This window comes from Tympanuchus pallidicinctus, unplaced genomic scaffold (assembly GCF_026119805.1).
Source record: "Tympanuchus pallidicinctus isolate F22 unplaced genomic scaffold, pur_lepc_1.0 scaffold3, whole genome shotgun sequence".
Classification (NCBI taxonomy): Eukaryota; Metazoa; Chordata; class Aves; order Galliformes; family Phasianidae; genus Tympanuchus; species Tympanuchus pallidicinctus.
Genome location: NW_026294747.1, coordinates 75,241,605 through 75,261,037, shown reverse-complemented (window position 1 = coordinate 75,261,037; position 19,433 = coordinate 75,241,605). Strand labels below are relative to the sequence as shown.

At 39.2% G+C, this 19,433-nt stretch overlaps 1 protein-coding gene across 1 annotated transcript in view; it reads left to right on the top strand.

Annotated features, from left to right (window-relative positions):
• Positions 1 to 18,927, top strand: part of GPR158 (G protein-coupled receptor 158) — a 180,270-nt gene extending 161,343 nt beyond the window's left edge. Inside the window, exons 8-11 of the mRNA XM_052695301.1 lie at positions 6,360 to 6,498; positions 10,088 to 10,193; positions 12,484 to 12,630; positions 13,383 to 18,927. Of these exons, the coding sequence (XP_052551261.1) occupies positions 6,360 to 6,498; positions 10,088 to 10,193; positions 12,484 to 12,630; positions 13,383 to 14,825 (1,835 nt within the window). The 3' untranslated portion in view covers positions 14,826 to 18,927. The remainder of the gene's footprint in view (positions 1 to 6,359; positions 6,499 to 10,087; positions 10,194 to 12,483; positions 12,631 to 13,382) is intronic.
• The last annotated feature ends 506 nt before the right edge of the window (positions 18,928 to 19,433 follow it).

The following is a 19,433-nucleotide window of genomic DNA, read 5'->3' as shown; positions in this document are numbered from 1 at the left end:
TAAGAGATGGGGAAAGTGCAGAAATGAGGGGAGATCCCGGAGGCTGTCAGTCATACATTTCATGCAGAGAGACTCTTACAGAAGGACAGGTCATGCTCAAGTCAGTGGACATGTCTCCATTGCCAGCAAAAAGCATCTCTCATTTTCCTCAAACCATGTGATTCACAGGCTGTGGGGTCAGCATGTGCCTGGCACTTGCCCAAGTGGGCTTTCAAGGCAGTCATGGCAGCTCAGGGGATGGAGCCTGCTGTGCTACAGCAGCCTATGGACCCCTACTCTTCTTTCAGCCACGCACAGCCACAAAGCATGTGAATTCTGGTAGTGAAGATATGTCAGGATTTGGCACCATTAGTTCTTTTTCCACATGTAAGTCTTTATTGCTGTGCTTGACACATTAAAATAATTCTGAGATATAATCAGAGATAAAGATAAATCTCTGCTAATTTATAATTTGCTAGGAATAATTCAGCACTGAAAACCCATATATGCAACTGCGATTTGCTGAAATATAGAACAACCCATTCAGCATAAGAAAAAAATCTACTGTGACATGGCACATCTCTCCAGCTGGGTGATTGAATGCAGTGGAGACAGAAGGAGAACACACTGGCTGGCTGTGAAAGAGCAGGACATGTTTATTTTTTTTTCTGTTTAAGAGCGGTGTATGCAGCTCCTGAAAGCTGAGTGAGGAAATGGATGAAAGAGCCATAGAGCAGTCCATTACTGTACTGAGAATTATGGTTTGTATTCAGAATGTGAGGGAAAAAAATGTTCTAGCTGTGGAACAGTACTGCTTTGTGAGTAGTGCAAAGTTCAGAATGCCAAATGCACTTAGTTAAAGTCAAACTTGTAAAAGGTTGTCCCTTCTTAAACACATGATGAAAGCATGCGAAGTATTCCACTATTTCTGGAGAGCAGCATCCTGTTCTTGTCCTGTGGTACTGCTTCTTGAGCAAAATCAACATGGTTGGATATAGAACATCATACAGAGTCATGAAAATTGGTTTCAAACCATGAAGGCTGTCTTCTTTTTGCAGGTAACATTTGAGCAGCAGTTAGCATGTGATGTGGCTGCCAGCGCAGGAGAGCTCCCTCCCGCTGCCCACAGCCATGTTCTCCTGAAGAGGCACCAAGAGGAGGTCATTTCTGGCACGGTGGGAGAGTTGAATATCAACCTAAAACAACTCAGTTTCCCTTCTAGGCCATGGCAAGAAGCAAACTCATAGTTCAGGATTTAAGCTGTTCACAAATATGGTTATATTTATTTCCACTGCCGTATTGAAGTGACAAGGTGGCATTGTCCCTGTTTTGCACAGCTAGTGCTGAGGCACAGTAGATTAGGATTACATGGTCAGTCTAATTTGGGTGTCCATTTTGCCATGCTTTTGGCTCAGTTACAGAACTCGTCATATCTATGTAGAATGTGTTATATATTGTCTCACTGGCCAGGAATACAGCTCTGTGTGCTCAGTTCTGCTGCAAACTGCAACAAAAAAAAATTCTAGATTGGTCTCCAACTAGCAAGAACATTTTCTGAGATTGTGTCTGTGAAACATGGCTCGAGTGGTGACTTTTGCATTTGTAGAGGAGATCTGAGGCACGAAGTTAGAATTCAGTTCTCTTGCATGTGCTCAAGACCATTTTTTCCTCCTGCAGTCTTTTGCCTTATTCACTAAGCATCTAAAATGTTGTTTGCAATAAATTATACAGCTTTCTTTATTAATCAACCTTGATTTATCTCTGCAATTGCTCTGTCACATGCATTAAATGAGTCTGGTCTCCCAGGAAATGGTATAGTTAAGTGAAGATTATAACACACAGGAAAGCAATTTAAAACTGGATACGTGGTGTTCTAATTTTTGTGCTGTTCAAGCTTTAGAGATGCCAAAGCTCTAAAAGTAAGGATGAAGGACTTTCCTAAGGCCTCAAAAATTGAGTTTCACATTTCTTGATTTTCCATGTTTCCTTGTATGATTTTCGCTCATTCCACCGCTCCATGCAGTCAGCTGAAGTACTGGCTTCAGTGAGCAGTGAGCAAGGACATGGATGCTGGAACTCACTCATGTTGGGGCTGGGCAGGCAGGTGTGAGTCAGCAGCAGGTAGTTCTGCATCATCTAAGTGAGGCCTGAAAGTTCAAGGCTCAGAAATGTCACAGAGGTTCTGGAACAATCTGTCCAGACACTTGTGGATGCCTGCTGTTCAAGGTCAGGTTGGATGGGGGCCTGGGCAGCATTGTGTGGTGGAAGGTGTCCCTGCCCATGCAGGAAGGTTGGAACTGGATGATCTTTAATGTCTCTTCCAGTGTTCTGTAATCTTATGATTCTATGGCTATCTCTGGACACAGATGTGCCTTGTACTGGTTTTAAATATGAAAGAATAATTGACAGTACAGATAACTGCTCGTTTAGCAAATCCTAGCAAATACACTATCTCAGATCTTCAGGAAGTTTGAGTCAAGAAGACCAATCTGAGTGTATTTTTCTCTACACAGCAGATATGTATCATGTACTGTGGATATATCACTGTTGCTCATTCTCAGAAGGTGCAGAGTATGACCAGCTGCCCAGGTAGATCCCAAGAGGGCAGGCATGGACTGCCCCTAGTTGTAATAGAGTATAGGCTAGTCCAGTGTGGTGGCTAATGAAGCTAAGTGTTCCAAAATGTTCCGTTTTCTAACACCATGGGCATTACAAACAAAAGGAATGATCATATTTTTAAACACTAAAATATATATATAACCAGGCAGGTTACATATTTAAAGATTAATTAACTTATGCACATGGCATATTGAGGCCACATTGTGTTTACATTTCACCTTCTGTGTCTCTAAAGCAGTCATTTCTTTTCTTAGTCGTTTGTCAGTCAGAGATTTGCATCCATCTGAATGCCTGGTTTGGACAGTTATAAAATAGCTACTGCAAGTTTTTAAATATTTTTTTTACTTCACATTTCCTGTCAGGCAGGTCACTCAAGTAGGAATTCCCATCATTTTCCAGAAGCGGAAAAGAAGACACTTCTTGTGCTTAATAAGTAAAAAGTAATAAGTAATTTTTAAGCCTTATGATGAATCATATTTGAAGGACTAAGATTATGTATTTTGGACTTTGAATTTGGTCTTGACAGGTTTGCATTATCATAATACAGCCCTTTGCTTTCCAAGTTACTCTTCTAACACCAGGCTCGGAGTGAAATATTATTGAGCAAACCAGATTTTGTTCATTATAGATATTGTGTGCAAGACAGTCACTAATGTGCAAAGAGCAAAACTAGACAAAGACCTCAGAGGTAAATTATGCTTAGGAGTCTTGCTCTTACATGTTTCACTATCCATCGATCTATCCAGCTATCAACTTAAAGTTAGCTACCTTAGCTGTGTCACCTATAACAAATATATAATTATATTGGCTTGTTCTATGTTGAGAGATCAGAGAGACTATGAAGGAAAATATAGAGCAAATTTTTGTATCTTCAGATTTTCATTACAAAATGCTCTAGCAGTATGTATCTAATTATGTGAATACAATTTTCCCCCTCAAGCTCAACTTTTACACGATACATTTAAGCTGTGTAATTAGTGGTTTTGATAATAAATTGTTTTTCAATTAATATGTTTTGCTTGTTATCACTAACAAAATTATTGTTGTGTTGATTTTGGCAACCATAGGAACTCTGTTGTTTTACCTTGTGTTTTTAAAGCTATTTCCCATTTGTGTTACATACCAAATGTCTCACTAATTGTTTTCTACATACAGGAATGCCCACTCTGCTCTAACTGTAAAGCTTTTATAAAAGCATTATTCATTAAACAATGCAAACTGCTATTGTACTCCAGTATATTATTGCTTTTTTTTTACCCTCTTCTTGTCTTAGGGACTCTGTGTATGATCATGAAACTGAAAACTATGAAATCTGCAGAATTAATCAGATCCAAGGATCATTTGTTCCTACTTTCTGAAGTTCATTGTAATTCTCTTTACTATTTGTATGCAACTTATTCACTTTCATTTCTGTTATCTTGAAATTCTTTTTCAGTCTGGACAAATATATATATATATTCTCGTAAATCTTCAGAGTTACATCAGATCTTGTTTTAATAGTAAAAATAAGCAAAATTTGACCCAGACTTCTTACTTTGTGAATACTTTCAGCACATATAGTTTTCTACATGTATTTTCATGCCATTAAAAGCCCAACATTTTCCAACTTTCAACTTCTGTTAGCACTGGTAACTGATCATTTCTACCAGTAAGAGACCTTCTCGCTTTGGTTGTAGAAGAGGGAGAAAAATGAACCATGTTCGTTGGGAATATATGCCTGTTATTTCATAATTAGTTTTTTACATTAACTATGCATCTCTACTGATAATTTCTTTATTCCCTTATTTATTTATACTGTGGTACACTTTGGATAAAAGGCAAAATGAGAGGAAACAGGCCATGTGGAATGTTCTGGGGAATGCTATCTGAAATAAGGGTTTCTATTGAATATAGGACAGTAAAATACAGTAATTTGGCTTTAGCATTCTGTGAATGCATTTTCTCCTTTTCAGTTTCTTCTTAAATCAATACAGAGCAATTACAGCAATACATTTCATTACTTTGAAGAGCAATACATTTCAGTGCCATGACGCTGCATAAGCAAGATAAGTGTACTTAGAGAAAACGAAACTGATAATATTTGTAAAGGAACCTGATGTCTTATTGAAGCAAAATCCATATTCAGCTTGTTCAGAGAAGATTTAAGAAGCAAGATGGCTTGATAGGGAATTCCAGTGTAGGTGTTTTTAAGAAACTAGAATAATACATGGAATTCAGTGATAGCATAGCTTCTATCTATAGAAGATATTAGGAGATTTGAAACCAAAACCAATAACAATTAGCTGATTGCTCCCATACAGGCCAGTCACCAATCACCTGTTCTGTTACAGTACAATAACATGTATTTACAAAAAGAAGTATGATAAATGACTGATTGCCCATTACATTGCATCTTGCTATATTTTTAATTTAATTTATTTCTATATATATATAACAAGTAGTAATTTAAGGCAAGGTGACAAAGTACAGAATTTCAGAAACCAACAAAAAGCTGAACGTGGGATTTTCCTTTAGTGCAGGCAGCTGACTGGATTCAATTCAGAGATGAGAGGCTGAGGCAGGGTTCAACTCACCTACCCAGATGTCTGAGATCCAGCTATTCAGAGTAGTCATCAGAGTGCTTTCAATTCTATAGAGAAGCATGGCATCTTGCCATGTTAGGATGTGATGCCTTGCACTGCAGAGCTGGCTGGCAGCTCATAGGCAGCAAGAAGACCACTGGCTGAGCATAGATGACTTTAGTCCTAACCCTTGCACAGAACACAGCGGTTAGTGGATTAGTTACAAAAGTTCAACAAGCCAAGAACAGTGTGTGAGTAACAATGGGATTACACTCAATTTCTGATGCTGGCCCAGGAATTGCAGGGATCTCTTACAGAACCTCATCTTACTGCTCAGGCTAAACCTCTTACAGCCACGTCAGCCCAGAGTGCAAGGCACGGCACAAAGGTGCCAGCTATGTGTTTTTGTCCTTCAAGGGGAGGTTTTTCAAGGTGGCTGTGACGTGATTTCAGTTGTGTCAAAAGCGAAATGATATCACAGCAGAGCGTCTACAGGAACCTGCCGCCACAGGACTGGTGGATGCAGATGACTTAGATCTAACAACATAGTCTAAGCTGATGCTGACCTTTTCTTCCTTTATTCATTTTTCTTCTAACAGAGAGAGACACGTCATTTGTTATAATTATGTGAGGCCCTCAGAAGTGACTCATAATATTATGGGCACCAGCAAAATTAACTGTCATGAACAGTGGAAATTTTTAAACCCAAAATAGATTGTTTTATCTGAGTTACAAACCTTTGAAATAAAAATGTTGACTTAAAGACTTGAAGTCTTTAGCAGCACCAGTAGCTGCCTCTCCAACAAAAACCAAAGCTACAAGTAATCATATTTGTTATTTTAAGTAATGTCAAGCTTCTGTAGTACCAATCTGAAAAATGAGCAAGCAATTATTAGACATTGTCTCAAGGAAGAAATTATTGGATATTGCCTTAATAGTTTCTATATTGAAAATCTTTGCACTACAAGTGCAAAGATTCCTGATATGGAGAAAAAGTGGTGTTTAAAATTAAAACCAGATGTACAGTAACAGTATCTGAAAGAGTTTGAACGCCTATGTGTGTAGATATATACATTTATACGTCTATACTGTCTTTGTATAGATACTCACACGTGCAGAAGATACTGTAGTACTTCAGATTTCCTTCCTTTTTCATCTATAAAACTAATTGCAAATTATTTCTTCTTGTTCTTCTCACAGCTGAATTTTTGTTCCTCTTGTGGGGTGTTTATCTCTGCTATGCAGTGCGGACAGTCCCATCAGCATTTCATGAGCCGCGTTATATGGCTGTTGCAGTTCACAATGAGCTCATTATCTCTGCTATATTCCATACAATTAGGCAAGTGATATGTGGATCTAGTAATTAGCTATTTATCTTTCAGGTTTCATATGGTGCAACATAAAATGGGTAAATGGAGTAGGATGCATAAGGAAAAGTCTCATAAATATTTATTAATATATATTAATATATTAATTAATTACTAAACTTAAAACTGTTCCCATAGAATTCAAGAATGTATCTGATCAAGTTGTTAATAATATATTTAGGGGTGGTTTTTTTTTTCCATATTGCTAGCTAATGTGTCCTTTGAACAAAGTTCAGTACATGTGATAAACTAGAGGTACAAGAAATATTGTCAGTCTTGTATCACTTACACACCACTCACTGGTTTGTATCCCTAGAAAAGCAGCAGGTAAGAATGTTAGTTTATATGAATGTGTCCTGGTGTGTAACAGATTGGCAAAGTGCAGCTGTATGTTGAGGTAATTGCACTGGTTTGTGCATGAGGCATAGTGCTTTATATGCTGACTTAAAAATTGTTATGCTGTAACAGTAATGTAAGGCATGTATTTCTTTGAAAGCTTATAATGAGCTCAATGTTTCATATTTTAAATCTTTTCGTATTTTAAATCATATTTTAAATATTTTAAAACAAGCAAATAAGGGTCATTTCCAGAGTGTATGAAAATTATCTTATCTGCCTTTCCCTCAGAGCACCTCCTACTAAGGAATTTGGAATAGCAAGACAGCATGAATTTCAGCTCATGCACCAGGAGATTCTTATGACTTTCTTGTTACATTCTTGCACTTATCTTCGCCTCCTGACAGACCTTATCTACTCTGATTTATTTTTTTACACCACTCCACTGACAATCTTCAAATACACCTCTCACTTTCTAGGTCTGTATTGGAGCTCACATTTCTCTGTGCCTTCTTTATGTTTTCTTCTGTGTTGCAGCATTTTTCTCTGAGTAAAGACCAGCAAAAGAAAGAAAAGAAAATCTTTCATCTCTATTTCTGCTGGCTGCACTCTTTGCCCTGGTTGTAAAGTTCACTGCCCTTCTCAGGCTTGCAACTTTTTCTTTCCTTAATCTTCTCCTAACCCCATATCTTGCCATCCATGGACATTCAAAATCTCCTTGTTTACTCCCTAACACAAACATACGAAAAATTGTTTTAAAAATTTGTATTTGGTTGAAATGTTTTTCTTGTCATTCCTGATAGGGTAGGCGTAAAACTCAGTTACAGTACTTTTTAATTGCTTGCTACTAATATGGTACTTTTGAATCATCTACAGCTCGTATGGTGGCCTTTCAGTCAAAATTTTCCCCCAGTAATTAATGTTCTTAAACCATACTTTGATTCATGGTAGAAGATACAGCTCAGTGCATTAGGAGAAGTATTTTGTGGGGTGCAAGTTTCTTTTAACAGTAGGATGGAAGTAATCATCCAACCCTGAGGATTTTTCTTGGAAAGCGCTAGGAATATGAGAAAAAGGAGAGACTCCTCTCTCTTACATAGGTCTGGTCTTGCTGACATTTCTAATCAGGGCAGTGGTTTGCTTGTTTTCAGTAGCAGATTTACAAACTTTTTTCATTGTTTTGAAATGTTCCTACACTGCCTGATCTTAACGAAGCAAAGAATTCTGAAGAGATTTCTTCTGTCTTGCCTTCTTTTAGAAACGTAATGCTGTTAAGCGAAGAAGGCACTGAATGACTTGATCTTCCCCATTATCTGTTCCTTTGCCCTAGGGTCTGCTGATTTTGTTCTTCCTTCTTTTTTTAAAAAAAATGTACATTCAGTATTGCTTTCCTTTCTGCCACATGCTGATTTGCTGAAGAAACACCATGCATTTTTTGTAGATAGGAACGAACAAAATGCACTGAAAATAGAGTCCCTCCTGAGATGATGTACATATCCATACGCACGAGTCTTAACCCGGTCTCAAGTTCACTTTTCTTTACATGCACTTTTTCTTGCTTCTGTTTTCTCTGCCAAGTTCTACATGTAACTGAAGGAGCTGCAGTGTAAGATGTTTTTATATTTGATGAAATCATCATATGATTTATATGGTATATCTGAATTGTCATGAAGTCGATAGCGCTGGATTCTTGAAGTACACCTACTATTATGTTGCAGCCATCCAGCCTGAAAATTCCTGAAGCTCACAGAAGATTAACGTGAGCACCAAATACGACCTTGAATTGTTCATGGTTGTTCTTTAAAAGTGTGATTCCCATTCCAGAAACAGAGGGTTCTTGATTACCTTCTGATCAGCATAGTATTACTTTTCTGCACTTTCTCTTGTATTATTGAGAAAAATTTTGATGGAAAAATTTCATTTAAATAGAAACTCTGTCTCTGCAATGATCAGGTACAGAGCTCTGTTAGTAACAACTTGCTTACATGCCGCTAGCACATCTTACTGCCTCTTCTTTCTGATTTTCTGTGATAGTTCTTAACCCATCTGCCTTAGCCCTTTTCTGTCCTTGTCTTCTCCCTCATAAATAACCCACTCTTTTGTTACTTTCTCACTACTGTTGGTCCCAATTTTGCTACATTTGTATTCAAATCTGGTATTTCTGATATAACCAAGGTAAGCAAAGCTTTATAGACTGTTGACAATACAGTTACATCAGGACTGTTGGCCTTGCAAGTTCTGCTCTCTCAAGGGCCTACAGCACTCCCTTAATTACCTGTGAAGTTTGACTGTCTTTCAGATGATGCCCTGCATCCATCATGGCACTATCTGTAGCTTTTTGCTATAGCCTATGTTTCATGCCAGACTGTTTCTGTTAACAAAAGCTTCTGCAAAATGTGCATCTGTGATCTTGGGTAAGCTGCAAATCTCATTTTGATGTGAATGATTTATACAAACTTGCAGATTACAAGCCAGTGATAGATCCATTCATCCATTGCACTGCTTACCTTTTATATCTTTGGGAGTCACTAAAGCAGAAAAGCCAAGCTGCTCTAACTGCAGTGCTTGCTCTACTCTTTTAGAAAGCTCAGCAGGAACTGCTTCGTTTGTAAAGTTCAGCCAGCCATTTCCTAGTGTTTGCAGGGCTCTTGGACCATAAGCGGTCCTGAAATCAACACCATTTCTTTGTTCCCCACTGAAATGCAGGTCAGTGCTGTTCTCTCTTTGTTGGCTTATCAGCCGCACCCTGCAGCTGCAATCTCTGGACATCCTCTATTTACAAAGTGCACTGCAAAGTATCACAGTACGTGTTCTTACTTAACCTAAAATCAGCAGTTCACATCCTTTATGCAAACTGCCATAACTCAGTTCATGCCAAAGACTATTTACACTATCTGAAAAAAACTCCAGTTATGTAGAGTGAGAACACTGGAATAAGCAATGTCCTTTAAGACCTGTTGTTACTTTTATACTTTGTTTTGGCTTGCGTTGTTGTTTTTGTGTATTTTTTTCCTGAATTGTTTTGAATCTGTGGTACATAGGTAAAGCATGTGAATAGAATAGTCTGTGAATAGCATGTGAATAGTTTAGTCTGTATGAAATCACTGAAAAACAAAACCAGTTGTGCTTGGTCTTTCAGTGAAAAGAAACCTAAGGAACATTCAAAATGTTTAATAGAATGCACTGGAGAAAAGACAGTGAATTGCAATGCAATTCTTTTTTCAGATTCATTCTTGCTTCAAGACTTCAGTCTGACTGGATGCTGATGCTGTTCTTTGCACACACGCACTTGACTGTGACAGTCACTGTTGGGCTACTACTGATCCCTAAGGTATTGTGTTCTTTTTATTTTTGTCAAGACCAGGAAGATAAGTTTGTCATGCAGAAGCAATTCTGTATAAAATTAGCAAGCAACTGGTAGAAAAGGAAGATGTAAAATTTGTCTAATGCCTAGAAGTGTATCTGATTTTTTTCTTTTATAAACTCTTACACATTTTGAAAGATTCTTTCTTCCGATTTTTAAAATTCCACAGATTCAAAGGACTTTTATTTTCAGTTTAAACAAAACACATAAATGGATTTGATTCATGCAGGAAGGAAAAGATCTTGCCTAGTGATCCCTACTTCAAGTATTTGCTCGACTGGGCCACTGGCAGTGTTACCTGAGTTTGTGTGAGGACCTAGAAAGACTAGCATGGACCGTTAAATAAAAGTGGGATGATGATGTTAAACAGGCTATGAGATGGAGTGACTGAGACCTAAACCCAGCAATTGTCACTGTGTGATTATTTCACCCTAATGGGCAGATGAGCTCCATCACACAGCTCTGTCACTTCCCCTCCTCAAAGGAAAAAGGGGAGAAAATAGGATGATAAAGTGCTCAAGGCTTGAGGACAGGGAAATCATTCACAAATTGTCATCATGGGTAAAACAGACTTAGCAAAGAAAGATTAACTTATTTCTAGTGCAGAGCAATGAGAAACTGAAAGTAAACTAAATACATCTTCCCTCCATCCATCCTCTGTTTCTTCCCCAGGAGCAGCACAGAGGATCAGGGAAAGGGGGCTGTAATTAGTCTATAACACTTGGTCTTGCCACTCCTCCATGGTCACTCTGCCCCTGCCCCACATGGGGTCCCTCCCACAGGATGCCATCCTTCCTGAACTGGTCCCACATGGGCTCCCCACTGGCTTCAGCTCTCCAGGCACTGCTCCAACACAGCTCTGTACCATGGAGCCACCCTTCAGGCACTGCTCCACACGGGTCCCCACAGGCAGCAGCTCCCCCAGCCCTCCTGCCCCACTGCAGGCTCCTTCCCATGGCTGCAGCATGGGGACATACCAGTCCTGCACACCATGAAGAAACTGTCCATGCTACAGTGCCAGCAGCAGGGTGAGAAGATGAATGTGTGCAGGACACAAGAAGATGCAGATGACAGGATGCAAGGAAGAGAACAGAATGAGCTTTGGGCACCACTGCACAGCTTTCAGAATGGAATGATTAAATGCCAGTCAGCTCCACCTGCCTCTTGCACCAGTCTGTAGGATTTGAATGTAGCTTTCTTCTTGTACAGTACTCCAGCAAAACAAGTGGCTTTATAATGGCTCTTGAAATGGCTTGTAACATTAATCAGAAAGTCAAGAATCAAAGGTAACGGTGAAGGTGAAAGTTGCAGAAAAGGAATAATGCTAGAAAGTTCAAGTTAATGTTTCTGTCCTTTCCTGATTTGCTGACAAACTCTCAAAAATAGATATATTAAACATGCATAACCAGAGGATGCACTGATCTGGCTTAACACTGCACAGCCCTATTTTTTTAATGACTCTACTGGTCTTTAGTAATAGTTTTATTTTCTATTTTTTATCCATTTTATCCATCATTACATGTGTTCAGAGATGCCTTTCCAGACTAGCCTAGAAAATTTGTTAACTTTTCTGAAACTGACTCATAACTAAGTTTCCATTTTTAGTTCATTATCTGTGTAACACTGTACAGACTTTCCTTCCAGTACCCCAAAGAATTCAGGGAATGAAGAGAAGATTCACAAGGTTATGTTCAATTCATAAAGTCCTGAGGCCAGATAACTACATGGGCAATAGAATCACAGATGAATGAATCCATATGAATAAAAAAATAGCTCACACAACCTCTCTTTCCAGTTCTTAATAACATTTTTTTTTGCCACTCTGTCTATTCATGTTCAGGATCAGGATCTGAAATGGGAGAATTACTTTCTGCAGGATTATCTGACTGCATGGAATATGGAATGTAGCTGTATGGTTTTAGCAGCCTAGTTGGAAATACTGACAGTGTATTCCCATAAATTTGTCATATAAGCTTAAAGTGAATGCAGTGTAAAAAGGCACAAATAAGTGGCAGAATAAGTATAAAGGATTTTTCTAATGCAGATTTCAGAACCCTTAGTGGTTAATCCACCATTAATATGAGTTCTTCCATACAGTACTGATTTTCTCCAGGACAGTAGTTACACCAGTGATGCCTATAGGTACTGAGTTTAGAAAATCGTACTAAATCCATTGTGATCAACTGTATAATGAAAACTATTGTAAACTTCTGTTGTGCACTAATGGCAACATCTTTGTTCTGAATGCTTACTGCAGTTTTCACATTCAAGCAATAACCCAAGAGATGATATAGCTACAGAAGCATATGAAGATGAACTTGATATGGGCCGATCTGGATCCTATCTGAACAGCAGTATCAATTCAGCATGGAGCGAGCATAGTTTGGATCCTGAAGATATTCGGGTAACTAAATACCATTTATTTTGGACTAGATGATCTTGTATGTCCTTTCCAACCTTGTGATTCTATGATTCTATGATTCTATTTTCAAAAGCATTTTTTTCACATTGGTAAATTCTGAATCAGTTTGATTTTTTTTTTTGCAGATACCAAATGAAACAAGTCAGTTAAGTCTCTCAATGACTGTGGATTCTGGTCATGTGAAATATCTTGGAAAGAATTGACCAGCGTAAAGAAAAAATAGTTGTAGTAAAAGTCATACTGGAGGCTGAGGAGGAAGAAACTTCCACAGCAAAAGCCATTAATCGGTTTACGTAGTTTCTTTGAAGCACAAGCAGCATTTGGTGTCACTGTGATTAGTTGTTTGTACATAGATATATAATATATCATTTTGATAAACATGAGAAATAGAAAGCTGTGCTATTGCCTTCTTATGTGATAAAAGGACATTTCTGCCTGGAACTTGTCTGACTTACAGTTCCAGAACACAGAATAGCAGCAAGAGTCAATAGGAAAACTAACACCACAGTATTGTATGAATGTGTATTGGTTGTGCATGGTCTCTGATGTGCAGCCATGCAGGGTAACTGGTTTGTGCACTAGGGCTGAACTTAGTCTTAAGGTGGAAAAAAACTGGAGAAATGGCATATTCAAGAATTAGTAAGGAAAGTGGGATAAGATTAATGTCATTTTTAGGGGTGGTTGTTTGGCTTTGTTCTGTTCATACTATTTTTGCTATTTACTTTGCTTTACAGGATGAGTTGAAGAAACTGTATGCCCAGCTTGAAATCTATAAAAGGAAAAAGATGATTGCTAATAACCCGCATCTCCAGAAAAAAAGGTGCTCTAAAAAGGGCTTGGGGCGCTCGATAATGAGGCGTATTACAGAAATCCCAGAGACAGTCACTAGGCAGTGCTCCAGGGACGAGAAGGACCTGATGGAGCACAATGCTGTGAAAAGCACGGCTACGCTGAAAAAACCCCCACAAGATTCCACAAGTTCTGCAAAGCCAAAAGAAGAGACCTTGAAAAACAGAGTCTTCTCATTAAAGAAGTCCCACAGCACTTACGATCACGTCAGGGATCAAACAGGAGAGTCTAATAGCGTAACTGCAGAAAGCACAGAAGTTACAGCTGCTGAGAATTCAATTCTGGATTCCTTCACTGGTAACAGTTTAACCAAAAAAGCTGAAAAAGGTGAAGCTGTGTCCACTGAATCGGTCCCTTTGGTGTGCAAATCACTAAGTGCGCATAACTTAAGTGCAGATAAGAAGCCTCTGCATCCAAGAACATCTGTGTTACAGAAATCCCTCAGTGTTATTGCTAGTGCCAAGGAAAAGACTCTGGGACTTACGGGTAAAACACAAAGTCTAGAAGAAAGCGCTAAATCTCAGAAATCTCAGCAGAAAGGGAAGGAAGGCAGCAAAAAGCATTCGGCCACCGATAAAGGGGAGCACAAGGATTCTCACCGGAAGAACTCTACTCAGTCTGAGGAGACAAAGAAAACCCATAAGTCTGGCATTATGAAGCAGCAAAGGGTTAGTCAAACACCTGCAAATCCAGACACAGGCCCAGGTAAGACTCTGCACAAGGACACTTTCGATATAGGAGAAATTTGTCCTTGGGAGATATATGACCAAACTCCTGGTCCTGTGCCTTCTGACTCTAAGATTCAAAAACATGTGTCAATTGCTTCCTCAGAAGCAGAGAAAAATCACCCTTCCCAGCCAAAGGGGAAATCTCATCATAAGCAGAAGATGCCTGAGGGCTCTCAACAGTCGAATCAGCAGAGCCCACAGAAGTTGGAGGCGGGCACTCGGGAGGTGCAAGAGCAGCACGTTTTTGAAAGTGATAAAAAACAGTTGAGTTCCAAATCTCAGGGCTCCCCTGGGCTGAATCGCGAGAACGTTAACAGATATGCACCAAATGTTTGTGGGGGGGAGCACGAGGAGCTGCCCCAGAAAGCAGCAGAAAACGTCAATAAATTGGTGGAACAAAAGAAAATTGCCTCATCTGAGGGAAATGTGATTTCTGACTCCCGTAAGCCAAGTGGTTACTCGCAGCAACCTTTAGCATCTCGAGCTGAAGTCTGCCCTTGGGAGTTTGACACACCAGATTTACCAAATGCAGAAAGAAGTGTAGCTTTATCAAACACCTCTGCTATAAGTGCAAATAAAACAGCAACACCTCGAAAATAAGAGGCTTTTGGACTGAGGAAAGTAGCAACACTGAGAAGAAAGACAACAAGAAAGACAAAAGGAACTTAGGCCAAAAGGATCTGAAAATTCCTAAGGAGCAACACTTAAAAGGAATCAGCACAACAAGTAGGAATTAAGCAAAACAAATTATTATTATTGTTGTTATTATTTATTTGTTGAGTGCCAACAATGTGATTAGCAGTGCCCAGAATGTGGTCCCTGCTCCAAGGATTTTACTGTGTCATTGAAAGAAACTTGCCTTTCTGAAATCACTTCTCCTTTAAAAGAAAAATAAACAAAACACCAAAAGTTGGTAACAAACGCACACTGTAAATCTTAACAGAATTATTTCTGAATGTCGCAGCTGGCTTTAACTTGCCCTTGGGACTTTAAGGATCCAACAGAAGTAGGGTGTAGAAAATGTCCTGATGGCAGAAAGGAGTATCAGTGAGCAGCTCTCAAAATGACGACTTTTCACTTTGCGTATTTAATCTCAATAGCACTGCTAACTCAATGCATCCCAAAAACACATTTTATATAATGGTTGCTCTCATTTTCTTATTACTGTGTGTTTAAGTACATTGTTGTGTCTCATATTAAAGCATTCCAGATTGTATAATTTTTGCAAATACCTTTGATATTATGTGACACAACACATTTATGCAATCTGTGATACTTTTTTCTTATTGCAACTTAAAATACCTGCTATAGACTTTTTGTTTATATATAGAATTACAGTAATTGTTCACTGGCTGTGGAAGCCAGTAACTCTCATTGGGAAATTCCGTTGGGGTTTGGGAATTTTTTTTTTTCCTGTGATTTATATAGTGCACTTTTTGTTTTACTCTCTGTTATTTAAATTTATAGTTTGATACTGTATTATTCAGGGGTTTTATACACAGCAAGTTACTTGTTATGCACTTCCCTATTAATGCTCATAGACTTTGCTAATAGTGCAAATCCAGTCGTCTTAGCTGCATATTCTGGTAAGTCTTAGGACAACTTATCCGTTGTTTGTTACAAATTGGAAAATATAGTTTAAGAAACCAGAATACCAACTCTAAACATCCATGAGGGTGATGTTGTTCAGTATTTCATACTGGGCATATCCTACTACATGAGACAGGCAAGAATGACAGCGAATATACCCCAGAAATGATGACCTGATTTACTAAAACTGGACAACTCTGGGAAATTTATCAGCTAGCTAACAACAGTTTACTGTCTATCTCTGTTGGCAAACCTCCAGAAACTGGCCTTTGGAGATACACAAGTCAGGAGAGAAGTCCGAAATATTACTCTTTCCTATACTGGCAGTGGCAAGAGATAGTAGGAATGAAGATGATGAGCATCTCTCTCCCACTCTCCAAATGCTTTTTTTTTAATTTACACATACATGTATGGAAACAGTTACTGTTTTAATGTAGCTCTGATTTTCAGTAATGGCTAAAGCCGTCGTCCTGCATTTGGCTTAATTCAGTAATGGCCCATTTACAACTATGAGTCTTGGTGCAAAAACACTCATGGTACACCACCAGGGCCTAGGAGGTATCATGGAGAATCTGTGTACCGCTAATAATAAAAATTAGGTTCCACCCTCACCCATCTAAATTTAGTACCAGTGAAGTGCTATTCAGTGGAATTGGCTGTACAAGGAGTACTCCAAAATAAAGACAGCTCAGTCCTAAAGAACTTGTGCAATCTGAGAGAAGTGATGGGATTCGCTGGAAGATGAATGAGGATGATTGAATAGAATGTGTTGTTTAATATATATATATAATATATATAAAATAGATATTTATATATGTTTAATATATATTTAACTTGTCATATCTAATACACACATGCACATATACGTATGTAGTATAAACTGATTTTTGTGGCATCATAGAAAAAGTGGCTTAAGATAAAATGTGATGATTGGAGGGACTCAGATGAGCTAGGCATGAAGAGGACATTTTTTGTCCTTTGAAAAAGACAGAAGAATATGGGCATGTCTACACTAACAGCTAGGACAGATCTTCCTACTGCCTCTGCTGAGCCCAAACCCAGAACATGCAGATGCTGAGCCAGCTGGAGACGAGTCAGCTCAGGTCTCGGTGCTGTCTGAACACATTGGCCTCACTCATAAATTCTGTCAAGACTCAGAGCTTGTGAGCTCCAGGTTATGGTGGCCAAACTGCCACAACCAGCCTGGCAAGGTGGGATGGTGCTTTGTTCCACCATAGGGACATGCCCCCTGAGCAGTCCTGCCTCTCCCAACCCTTTTTTCTAGGGTGCAGTTACGGCCTAGATCTGGTCTCTGCCTTCAACACACATCTTCTTGCCAGGACTCTGATTTGGCCATCTGTGCACATGTTTTGCCCACACAGTGCCAGTGGTGTTCCATGTGCAGCCCAAATCCAGCTTGCTACTTATTTTGTAAAAGGATTGAATTCAGAATCTACATGCCCAACTTCCCCCTTCCCCATCCAGGCATTCACAGAACAACTTTGGGATTTGATCAGCTGGAACAGTTCCCTGTACACTTCCCTGCGTGGGAAGAAATCCATCCTGGGAACGCTTTCAGGGAGTCCTGCAGGTGCACGCTAACGCTCCCCAGATAGATGCACATCTTCAAACTTGTTGAGCATGGTGACAATACTCGAGAGTGGAAGAAGATCGTGCAGAATGACCAGGAGGTGATTGGGGAAGGAGAACAGTTTATGGCAAATTGTCCTTCCAAACAGAAGGCAGTGCTTTGTTGAAGCCAGGCGTTGAGATTAGAAGTGGACATCTGTAAGAGGGTCATGAAAGGAGACTTTTGTACATCCTCACTGCCTCTTTGAGACAGACGGTCAGCAGGGGCCAGTTCTGATGCCTGCAGTTGTCCTCCCTCCTTCACCTCAAGGAGGCTGCTGCTTGGAGCATGGTGCAGCATCCGTAGGGCACCTGCCCCAGCCGTGTGGCACCGCTGTCCCTTGCAGCACTGAGCCCTTCATGTATGGCTGTGTCTGAGCCACCACTCTGTCTATGATTCCTTGTTCATTTTGTTTTTCCTTTCTTTTTGAAGACAACCTCACTGGAAGTACAGAAGCAAAGTGCACTCCTTAGTTGGGTTAACTCAGCCCAGCTGCACTGGCCGCAGCAGAACAAAGGCTGGTTGACCAGGGAAAGCACTGGCTTGTGTATTTGGTTTGGTTTGGTTTTCTTTCATCCTGACCCCTTCCTTCACTTCTTAAAAAATGGCTGTTATGGTTCTTTAGGCTTGTTGTAATCATACATCCTGACTGGTACAATTGGAGAACTTTCCTTCAGAAAGCAACAAAGCTTTAGCAACTGATATCTGGGCTACAGATTCAATTGCTACTTTAGATTTCTTTGCACTTAAGAAAGAGGGGCCAAACTTCACTCGACTACTATATTTCACTATGATGCTGCTAGAAACATTGCTTAATGAAGACATACTAAGTTAGACATAAATAATGTTCGGTATTTCATAGATTTTTCTCCACCAGCATATATTGGCTAGATTGCTTAGTTGTCTTTTTCTGGAGTTTCATTGTCATTACTCAGCCAAGAGAAGTGTGACTCTAGAATTAAGATGTTTTCTAGCAGATCTGTTAAGAGAAAAGATAATAAACACTAAGGTCACAAACATTTGCTAGGTTGTCCTTTTAAATGCATGTGCAAGCTGCATTTCTCCTTTATTTCTAAGCCATGGTTTATAAATAAATTTATACCAACCTTATTAGACTTGTATAATTTATGCAAGATTATATGCTTCAAAATAAAAATCAGTACACGCCTATCATCAGCTTTGGTGGCATCATAGGCCTGAAACCAGACAATACTTTTGTATTTGCTCTCCTTAGGCTTTTGCATGCATATGACAACAGGCAGGCCTGAGAAAACACTGCCTTTTGACTTTCAACATTTTAGCTACTCCGAGTTGTAGAGTACATAAAGCTGTAAGTCTCTTCACTTTATAACGTGATTCTTATAACAATGTTATCTGGCTACCAACAGCATCCACCATGAAATACTTGATAGATTTATGTTGTAATGTGTTGCAGCATGTAAATAATGTAACTTCTCTGCAATAAAGCACATTTATATGAAATCTGTCTACAGCCTTTTGGGTTGTGAATTTTCTGAAGTCATTACTGATCCAAACTAAACTAATAAAGCATCATGAACTGGAAGTGAGCTTTACAGCATCTATGGTCTGATCACAGCATTAGCATTTTCAGGAGTTTCCACACGTTTCCTTGACATCAACCTTTAGACCATGTACTGTGTTCAGGATTTCAGGCTAAGGAAATTGCATGGCCAACAGCTCTCTTTTCTCAGTCACTGCAATTTAGAGGAGAACTGTAGGATCTACACTACGTTCTCTTGAAAGTAATAGCAACTAGAGCACAAAAGGTTAGGAAATAGATGGTATTTCTTGATGTCACTGTAGAAGTCTGTAGGCCACCTGTACGGTACGTGTGCATGCGTGGATTCCTCATCTAATGTGTATATATGTATGTAAACAGATAGAAAGGTAAAGATGTTCAGAGACAGAGAACGGCTGCAGTGTGAACAGTGACTGCAGAACAGACCAACTGCAGCTTGTTTAATGTG